Consider the following 11,339-nt stretch of genomic DNA (forward strand, 5'->3'; position numbering starts at 1 on the left):
AGTTTTTAACAGTGTCTGACACACACCAAAGGACCTCAGTCGTCTTAATAAATGAATGCGGCTCTGACCCTTCTTATACACCTGGATTGTGTTTTCAGACCAATCGAGCTTGTTGTTCAAATATACACCCAGGTATCTATATGACGAAACGATCTCAATTTCTGACTCTTGTATAATTACGGGCACCGCTTGTGATGGATATCTACTAAAATCAACAATAATTTCTTTGGTCTTACTAGTGTTTAAATTAAGACAATTCATATCACACCAGTCAGCAAAACTTTTTAAAAGCAACCTATACTCACTCTCATCATGATTCCTTATATAACCTACAATTGCAGAGTCATCAGAAAACTTCTGTAAATTACAATTTTTGGAGCTGTATTGAAAATCAGATGTATAAAATGTAAATAAATATGGAGCTAAAACTGTTCCTTGAGGAACCCCAGTACTGCTCATTATAACTTGTGACACACAGTTATGCATCCTAACATACTGTGGTCTATTAGTGATATAGTCAGTTAACCAACTTACCATACCTTTTTGTAAACCTGCATTTTCTAATTTTACCTTTAATAGTGCAGGCTGGATAGTGTTAAATGCACTTGAGAAATCAAAAAATGTGATCCTAACAGTATTACCCGATGTTTCCAGATGACTTAGAGATTTGTGTAGGAGATAAAGATGCTGACCATTAAACGCATCATAACAGGCTTGTGAAAAGGGTCCATATAAACAATCATAGCCTTTGACCACTGGCTCCTGAATAAATTAAATATGTATAGCATACTTTTACAAAGAGTAATTATTACAGAAATAACACACTTAAAAGAATATTCTAAAATGTAGACATTGGCTGTTATTTACAACTAAATGAATAATATTTAACTATTAATATTATTTAATTATTAATTATTATTTAAATAATAATTATAATTTAATTCTTTTAATTATTTAATATTTAACTATTAATATTTAATGTATTTGTAAAATGACAAAAGTGCAAGTTTGAAATACATTTAAGCTGTATTATCAAGTATTTGTTTAGTTTTTATTATGCCAGACGTTAATTAATAATGAAAATACATTTTGTTATTGGATGTTTTATTATTGAATCAAACAGCAACAGTACGTTTTTGGTTATCATTAAATATGATTTAGACTTACTAACCAATTATTTGCATCTGTTATTGGTCTGCGGTGTTGAATTGCAGCGTTGTTGTGTCATAATCACCTCATCAAGATGATCCTCAGAATGTTGTTCCAGTGTTTTCAGAGATGGACTGGAGTCTGTGGTGTCCTCATGAACTCTCTGAACACACAGTCTCTCTGTAGATCTGCACACTTCACCTGGTTGAATTTCCAGTTTTGATGTACTGAAGGTCTTCTTAGCCTCCATGAGCTCTGAGAGGGTTACTCCCTTAAATAAGACAATGTAAAATGAGAATATGTATCCATAGCAGAACTATGATTCTGATAAATCAATGGCAACTCTTAAGGGTAAAATAATCTCATGCTACTTTTCATTTTGCGTAAACAACACTTTGGCGCCATCTGACGGTTTGTCGTAGATGTCGAATGAGGTAATGACTTCAGATGATTAGCAAGAATTGTACGAAGGTGAGAAAGGAATTAAGAACTACATCTGAGATGAAAATGCTGTCTAACTAGTTTATATAAATAAGTTGGGTAGGGCTATGCGGTGGTGCAGTAAGAAGAAGAAGAAGGTCGGTTCGAGCTCGGCTGGGTCAGTTACAGGTGAATAGGGTAGCCGTGCACTAAATTCCAGGGGTTTCATTACCACGACTTAAATGGGCGTGGCTCGGTTGGCGTTTGGGAAACGCTCCCCTAAAAACACAATACTGAGAGGTCACCGATCATGCGCAGTACTATTTTTAATTTTTTTTTTTTGGTCATTTTAAACGCAGGATCATTAGCTTCGATGGATAAATAACCTCCTATCGCGGTGGATAACGAAGGAAAAAAAACAATCATACAGGTTATTTTTTGTTTTCATAATGTTATATTTTAATGATTTCATTAGCAAAAACAGCTGAACATGAAAAGTGTAAAACTTCATTTGTAGCCATTTGTTTTACTCCATTTTACTGCAAAATTAATGAACTCTCGGGACTTTTGTACTTCCATGGTAAACCACAAAATAATATTATTGGTTGTGGTACATTAGATTAACTGGGTGTTTGTAGTTTAAAATATGGTAATCAGTCCTGTTTAAACAAATAAATACCACATTTCTTTGTAATCAACCACACAGCAAAATATGGGGACCCAAAACAACTCTATGGGTGTTAATTTCAACCCTTTAAAAGTGTCTCATGGGGTCCACTCAAAACAGAGTTAAATCAACACTTTCAAAAGGGTTGGCACATTGACACCGAAGTAAGGGTTAATTTTAACTCTGGGCAGAGTTAAAATATGTAACTATATTTAACACCGCCTGGTGTAATATATTGTTATTTTATTCAACTCTCTTGAGTGTAAATATGGTAAAAAGGTCAAATAGACTGTAAATTACAAAATAAAAAACATTTTATTTGAAAACATTCACCACTTCAACAATTCATTGAGTTTTTAAAATGCAACAATGTCAAATATGCTTTAAATGTTTTATTAGTACAGACAGTATCAACAAAATATGTATGACCAGTGCTCAAAAAGGCTGTTTCAGTCCTTTGGTTCAAACTTGATGTTTCATCAGAGCCATTTGAAAGTTCAATATAGCGTCACTCATAGTTTCTTCTGAACGCATAGTTTTCTTCTGAAATTACATTTTAAACAACTTGGCGTGCAAATCTTTCACTTCTGGTGTTTCCTTGGTCCTCCATATCAAACACAGCAGTTTAAATGAAGGTACAAATGCTGTAAACTTGTGTGAAAACAAACTGGAGCTAGGAAATCTCATCAAGCATGTCCTGTGAATGAAGTGCTTCCCAGCCACAGGATGTCCTTTATATCCATGACGATGTAGTAGCTGCTGATCGCTCGTCTGGTGGTTCCTGATGCACAGATATAGGGTGATGCTCATCTAAGAACTCTTCAAGACTTCAGCATGACTAAGAAAAATGTTTAAAAACAAATTGCAATCAAATTCTATGATATATTTAAAAGAACATTTAAAGTAAATAAAACATTCAAGAAATCTAAACTCACCTTTTTAAAATCTTCATGATGATCCACAACTTGACTCTCCCAGCTGGTTGAGGTGACAGGATATGGAAAAGTAGAAAAAACACACACATCACTGTTGGATCTCCAAAAACAATTAGGTTAACCACTATGGCTAGAACTGGAAAAACAGGCAGCTGTCTGTCCAGAATCCTAAATTTAACACAACACTTGGAGCAAAATTTAGAGGAGCTTAAAATATTTTATATCATTTAGTGATGCTGACTTCCCCAAAATATTGGCCACAGTGTAAAAAATATTCATAAACTTACAGTTTTCTGTAAGCGTGTGCGTGCATGCGTGTGTGTGTGTGTGTGCGTGCGTGTTTCTTTACCAGATTCAATTTGTTAGGCCCTTTCAGGTCCAGTATTGACGCCACCTTTCCTGGAGTCTAGCAGATGTTTCAGGTCCAAATATAATCTAAAATATTAGGATAAGCAGAAGAGGAAAAGTGCAAAGCACAGCAAAACATTATTTAAGTAACAGTTCACCCACAATACAAAACTTATCACCTTCATGTCATTTGTTATTCTCTAATGCTCTAATACCCTCTTAGCTTATTGTGAAACAAATACTGAACTTTATTAAACATACCTTCATTATTATCACCACATATGACCAAGAATGTGTGCTTGGTCATTTCACCAACTCTGGAAATACACCATCCGTCTCTAATCAGCCACCGTCACAGGGTCTTGTGTTATTGTATAGAGAACTGTGGCTGTTAAAAAACAACAACACATTAGTATCAAACACATATGCATAACCTTCAGATAAAAGAGATAAACATCACAAAGTATGCCTCACACATTTTCAGATATCTTTTGATTCAGATGTTGATTATTGATAATAAATCTACAAATCAAACCTGTATCATCATTAGGCTGCTCAAATATGAATCAGTTGATTAATTTTACAGACAGGTGGCTGTTTACAACGCACTAAATTGCCTTTAATAAAAAGGAAATGTTGTGTACAGTACATGCTAAGTTTAGCCTATAGTTTTAAGCACAATATCATGTGGGAGAAAAAGCTTGACTAAGATGTTCCTGACTACAGAAATAGCCTAACTTACTAACGTCAGACATCCCGAGTTGGGAAAAGTCATTTTTGGGGGATACAGAGTTGATTTGCGGGAGGTAACGTTAGCGGGAGAGATGAGTAACGTTACCTGAAGAGCAATGAGATGAGTTGCGCAAGACGTACCTAAAGAGCGGTGGGGGTGACTTGCGCGCGACGTACCTGAAGAGCTGGGAGGGATGCGGTGGAGAGGGGTGTGCAAAGTGTTTAATGACCGGGCGGGAGACGCGCGATTTCCAGGAGATTATCATTCATTTGCGGGCATCTACTTGGGCATCTAGGAGTCTCTGTGCATTTGCGGGATAACGTTAACGTTAGTCCCGCAACTTCCGGGAGACTTCTGTAACGTCAAATGTCTGATAAAGTGCAAACGCGGTCATTTAAAGACATTAATGTTAACATTCCGACTTTAATGGTTGTCAACACTTAATATAATTCAAGCGTAACTGTTACGTTATCACACGAGTCTATGGACTAACTGTTAACGGTATATGGACGGCCACGAATGAACCAGTTTAAAAGGGCTGCGGTGTTTAAAATAACCAAATTAACGTACACGAATAACAAACAATCATATGTTTCAGTCAGGAAGCCTTTTACAAGTAAGCATGTTCATTTACTCACCAGATATGTTTTAGAAACTCCAGAGCTCATGGAAACCGTCCTGTGTTGCCGTTAGCATCCAGGCAGAGTAACGTTAGGCTAGGCTGCTCCGGGGATTCCCTCGCTAGTTTGCTTCGAATTAAAGGAGAAGTGTCGATTTTATTTTACAGATGGGTAACAACGCACAAAATAGCATTAAGCGTGACAGAAATGTGTTGAACATGTACATTTGATGTTTTTATGCACTATGTATGCGTGAGCATATAAAAACATTCTTGAAAAGAAATCAATAGTAATGCAGTTAAGCTAGATACACAAACGACCATGAATGAACCGCAGAAGTTTAAAATTGTCACTCCATTCTAAAGTTATTAACTTAACAATATGTTTACAACTGTATTTCATTAAAGAAAGTCAGTAAAATACCAACATTTAGGTAGTTTGACTCACCAGTTGCTGTTCTAAACCTCAGATGGAAAATGGCGTCTGGAAAATTCTTCAGTGACTGGGGCTGCATGAATTCCCGGATGTTGGAAATAACACCACCAAGTGTAGAAAAGATAACTCCTTGATTTCGCACTGAATAAAATCAATTTTTAACTCTTATTATATTCATTTATCAAAATCTAACTCTTTAACGTCAACACTTTACTCTGAAATGCTTCAACACCGAGAATTTAACTCTGATGAATTTGCTGTGCATGGTTAATATTTCTGACTCTTGGTTAATTAACATATATTTATTTTTATATGTAATTAAAGTCATCATACACAAAACCTGTGATCAGGACAGGTATCTGATATTAACTAATACTAAAATGATCATACATGAAACACCTGAGATCAGGACAGGTATCTAATGTAACTAATACAAAGGGATCATACACGAAACACCTGAGATCAGGACAGGTCTCTGATGTTAACTAATATAAAGGGATCATACACGAAACACCTGAGATCAGGACAGGTCTCTGATGTTAACTAATATAAAGGGATCATACACGAAACACCTGAGATCAGGACAGGTCTCTGATGTTAACTAATATAAAGTGATCATACACGAAACACCTGAGATCAGGACAGGTCTCTGATGTTAATGTATATGATATATAAAGTATTTGAAACAAAACCCGAGATCAGGACAGGTATTTCAAAATACTGCAAATAAAAGGCATTGGACATGAAACCCCTGCGTTCGTGTACAGATATTCCTAACAAACGGCTGTTTTTTCACAATCTGTGCATGATCTGTGACCTATGCAAATCCACATATAGGCCAGGTCCACCCGAGGACGTAGTAGCGGTTACGCTGTACTGAAACCCCTTTAGAAAAGTGCCTGCCGAATTGGCAAGGCTAAATTGTCTGTAGTGTATGTGTGAATAAATAGGCATTTCATTCCGCTGTGGCGACCCCAGATTAATAAAGGGACTAAGCTGAAAAGAAAATGAATGAATGAATGAATGAAATAAGTTGGATATAAGCTAAGAGACAGTTCAGCTGAAATCAATGTCTCATTTCAAATCATGATGTCATTTCTTCCACTTGTTCAAAACCTGTTTGAGTTTCTTTGGCGTCGAACACAGGGAGATAATTAGAAGAATGTTGGAAACAAGTACCCATTGACATATTTCCATGCTATGGAAAACAGGTTTTATAAAAGCAGTTAAAAAAAATAATAAAAAATGTTTTGGTCAAAATTATTAGCCCCTTTATGCTATATATATATATATATATATATATATATATATATATATATATATATATATATATATATATATATATATATATATATATATATATATATATATATATAGCATAAAGGGGCTAATAATTTTGATAATAATTGTGTGTGTGTATGTATACATATATAAATATATATAGCATATAGCTGCCCACACTTGTCAGCACTTCCAAGCCGACGAATCACAGCTTGCACAACGCGTCGTTGCAACGTGTAGCTTAATTTTTTGAGAGGTGCATGTCAGCGACGGCGAGGGCTATGCGTTTACGTGTTGGCTGCGCTGTATCATACGCATGCGCTTGACGCAGAAGTATAAATCAGCCTTAACAATAAATGTTAGAACCAGAAGCGGTGGGCTGTGGCATAATAAAAGTTCCTCTGCTTTCCAGTCTCTCGTCTGGATTGCTGAATTGTTTCAGAACACTGTAGCACATCAATCAACATGATTTATGCAAGAGTCGCATAGGATGCATTGGTAATGCAAACCACAAATACCATAATTCCATACTTAGTAATAGGGGTTATCAAAATATGCCTCTATTTATTGTGATTATGCACCTTCTAGTGGCGAAAATAACAAACTGTGCCTGTAATTTCTGCCTGATTCAGTAGAAGCACACAAGAGTGTCATATTCTGCATGTTTGATAGGGGGACTGTGTACATGATACCTGTGTAGCTCTTCGAGTCTGTCTGGCCTGCCGTGATTTGGCCTTCCTCTGAGATTCGGCATCTTCATCCCTTACCGGGATCATGTGTGTCCTGAGAGAAGATAAACAGCACAGACTGATACATCTGGGGTCCGTTCTTCGTACCTTGCTTAAATGATCTAAGATGATTTGGCAGATCCTGGATCCTCTGCAATCTTGATAACTGGTCTCTGGCTAATTTGATTCTTCATACAAGTTTGTGAATCTAATTAAAATGTCTGGATGAACTGATCTGACATCGCTGTGTGTGTTGTGAAGGACAGATCTATTGATCCTCGAAATCATGATCAGCAATACAACGATTGGCTGACGACACAGCAGCGTAATGACATCATCTGATTAATATTCAATTATCCATGTGAGCAAAATTACATAAAATTAGCAGTAAACTATTTGTTATATATGATTCGCATTAACTTTACACCTTTTTATGTGCTGCAGGCTTGGCCCTTTCATGTGTCAAGAGCCATTTATGTAGTTTTACAGTTAGAGCGGATTTTCCTTATTATAGTAGCCATAGTAGGATTAAAGTAGCCTTTTTTTAAAACCGGTGTAAAGAATAACTGGATGTTTACAAAAGCATTTTGATATTGGTAAAGGTGTCTGCAACTTTTTTGAAGCATCAAATCACATCATATTAACTGTCAAAACATTTTTATGACTGCATATGTATTATTGCTTTTAAAAAAGTCACATATTGTGCATGTCTATTATCATACACAAATTGTACTAAAGCGTTCTAAATAGTTCATATCAATAAGTTTTCTCTTTGCACCACCAGGTGGCAGTCTTTGTACCTTCATTTTGGGGGTGCAGATCGCATAATATATATATATATATATATATATATATATATATATATATATATATATATATATATATATATATATATATATAACTTATAATATTTAACATACTTTCAGTATTATCTTTGCTTGAACTGACCCGATCTTCTGTTTATATGTAATGAGCCTGCTCCTGACCAGGTTTGATCTACCAGAACTGTTGCTATGACAACAACTCTCAGATCAGTTTTGAAGAACTAAACGATCCTGGATCGTGTCAAATCGACAATATCCAAATCCAGCTAACTGAGTAATCCATACACGAAGAACAGACCCCTGAACTGGCTGAAATACTGCTTTAAAATGAGTACAACAAACAAATTCAAAACAAGTTTTAAAAAGCCATTTGTAGTAGAAAATGATCAGGGGACACTGAGCACTTTTTGACTGCCTGAGATTCTTTAAATTCACAAGGAGTTCAGAGTATAATATTTTTCCACGTGTATTTTGCATTTGTGTAGAATAAATATGTACTTTTGTACTTTTTGCAATATTTATGCTAAAGTAATGAAAGTGAAATAGATCTACATTTGGGGGCCTGATGGCCTCATGGTAACATGACCAAATGACAGCTTAAAATGTTTTCAGATCAAATGGAAAAAGCAAAAACAAAATAAACTGAAATATGTCCTCAGTTAAATAAAATATACAATTTTAAAAGAGTTATAAAACATTATTTGAGAATATTGCAGACCTAACCTCCTCACCATTTCTGTTTGTTGTCATATAGCGCTCTCAAAAATGACAGTGGGAGGGGCGGGGTTAAGATACTTAACCACGCCCAATAACTCAGACAGACAAAATCTGGGAATTAAACTCAGAACAAACAGGAAGTGCATTTTCAGATTTAATTTGTAGATTACAAGGGCAAACTATTTTTTTTTTCTTAGTGAAACACAGATTAATTGTTCACCACAAAATGTGAGCTAACAAATTTTGATTTCATGTGTACCTTAAATTACAGACTACACGTTTTACATTTTAGATACCTTCATTTATGGTGGCATCAAACTGATTAAAAAACATTTTGACTAAAAAAACCTCTCATAAGCTGTCCAGGTCACAAAGTAGCCTAATAAAGAAATTAATCAAATGTTTATATTAAAAATGTAAATATTTTACTTCATTTAAGCTCAAAATAATTCAATGTCTTTCTAGTGATATCAAGATGGATATATGATCTTGTGAGTTTCATGCAGCACAAGACGATCAATATCCATAAGTGTTGAATTTCCCCTCTGAAAGCAATAGAGGCCAGACGACAACCATCCCGTAGAGGGATGAGGAAGCACTCAGAGCACTTTCTGAAGCACTTGTCATGTTCCTCTCCTTTTTTATCAGCACAGTTATTGATCTTACATGATCAGCCATGATGAGCCTCAACTAGAGAACAGAGCATTCAATAAAACAGCGTAGGGGAGACCGGGGATAGTTGTAAATCTGGTCAGTTTTATCACTTCCGATCTCTACAACCAGGAACTAGTTAGAAATAAGTAGATTCACATCACATTAATCCTTACTCCACATACAGATTAGAGTCCTGAGAAGATGTTAGAATAAAAAAAAACAACGTTTGAGCTAAGGAAGTAATTTACTTAAATTATTTTTGGGCAATGGCTGATTTGTATTTAAACCCATTGAAGATAAATCATGTCAATTGTATGTCTGTGTAGATATTTTTAATGCATGTTTTTGGTGCTAATGTTTTAGCTAACCCAAGCTCATTCTGTATTTGTACCCCTATATACATTTCTGGAGAGTGCCAAATACATCCAAGGAGATACTTTATTTTTTCTTTGTCTTACCTGCTTTCTTACACCGTACACCGACTCGAACCCCACCATTGCAGTCAACTCCGCTCCGTATCACAAGTCTGCCGACATACACGGCGAGAACTGGTAACAGCGGAAAAGCGTTCGTTTTAAGAACGAAATGCAGCCTGAAGTACCTCTGGCTACATAACTCATGATCTCCAGAAATGTATACAAGGGTACATTTTCAGAATCGGCCTATGTTGGTTTTAGCTGTTAGCTATAAGGTGACCAAATTCATGGCTACACGAGCGACAAATTTAAAACTATATTTATATGATTTAATATTCCTATAGCTCTTGAAAGAATTGTTCAATGTTTTAGCTGTCCTCTGTGTCCTCATTAAGACTGCACACACACACAATTAGGGCCCTATCTTACACACAGGGCACTAAGATGCAAGACCTGTTTGGCATGTTTTGTTGGTATTTTCAGACGAACGCAACCCTAGTTTTCCAGTTTTGCACCACGTTGGTTAAATAGTAAATCCATTTGTGCCTCTTTGCAGACTCATGGGTGTTCCGGTCTAGAAAGGAAGTTTAAGGCGCATTGTTGGTGCATTGCTATTTTAAGGACTTGTTCATTTTGGGGGGCTTTTTTCAGTTTATTCATGACAATTTGCATTTGTATAATGTCATTAGCAGTATTATTTATTATATGCATATTTATATTTGTTTTAATAAAAACAAATTTGGATTTTGTCTGTCGTGTTTTGGAGACATATGCATTACCATATGGAGCATAAGAATAAGACTAACTCAGTTTTTTGACCACACGCTGTTGTTATTGTTCATTTATTTGTTTGCTGGAAATTAGAACTGAATTTAAAGTTTAAAAACAAATATCTGCGCTTAACAGAAGAGATTAAATATGTAGGGTAATGTTTTTTTTTTCAGTGGAGTGCGTGCAACACCGTTTCCTTATCCCCAAAAGTAAATGAAGTAAAGAGTAAAAGTAAAGTAAAGAGAAAGTGTGCCATGGTGTGACGCAACTGACTCTTAAAAGGAATAGGAGATGAGACTTGGTTTAATGCACGTTATGCTCAAAACACACCCATAACTCATTAAGAGAACAAGCACAACTCTGTTAGACCATGTGCTGGGGCGCAGAGCTTGTTTTTTCATCCTTAAAATAGCAAAAGTGGATTCGGACATGCCCTTAATGCTTTTGCACCGTGCGCTTTAGACTGCGCCTAGATTATTCAATTTGCATTTGTAGTAGTAAAAGTAGAAGTAGAAGCAGAATATATTTTACGTATTATAATAACAATAATTTTTATTGGTGGAAAGAAACATAACTTTTTTTTTTGTAAGTTGGCTAGTGGCTAATTTGTACAAACTCATGAATATTTTTAAAAGGAGGTG

General features: G+C 35.6%; 1 protein-coding gene and 1 long non-coding RNA gene across 7 annotated transcripts in view; both read right to left on the minus strand.

The window, feature by feature from the left end:
• The window catches only part of ppp1r12b (protein phosphatase 1, regulatory subunit 12B), an 81,954-nt gene that overhangs the window by 69,804 nt on the left and 811 nt on the right, over positions 1 to 11,339 (minus strand). For 2 of the 6 annotated variants that reach the window (XM_087306545.1, XM_087306544.1), the window contains exons 2-3: positions 7,281 to 7,371; positions 1,235 to 1,420 (exon numbers count right to left, since the gene is read on the minus strand). In XM_087306545.1, coding sequence (XP_087162671.1) covers positions 1,235 to 1,420; positions 7,281 to 7,371 — 277 coding nt within the window. Of the gene's footprint in view, positions 1 to 1,234; positions 1,806 to 7,280; positions 7,372 to 11,339 lie in introns of those variants that run through there. The other 4 variants (XM_087306547.1, XM_087306550.1, XM_087306548.1 and 1 more) reach the window with 3 other exon arrangements.
• LOC147838154 (uncharacterized) lies at positions 2,533 to 5,460 on the minus strand. Its single transcript, XR_015523162.1, has 6 exons — positions 5,320 to 5,460; positions 4,891 to 5,001; positions 3,781 to 3,907; positions 3,521 to 3,606; positions 3,172 to 3,214; positions 2,533 to 3,074 (listed from the first exon to the last, which is right to left on the minus strand). It is a non-coding gene; the product is annotated as an uncharacterized LOC147838154 (long non-coding RNA).

This window comes from Danio rerio, chromosome 23 (genome assembly GCF_052040795.2).
Source record: "Danio rerio strain M-AB ecotype USA chromosome 23, GRCz13ab, whole genome shotgun sequence".
NCBI lineage: Eukaryota > Metazoa > Chordata > Actinopteri > Cypriniformes > Danionidae > Danio > Danio rerio.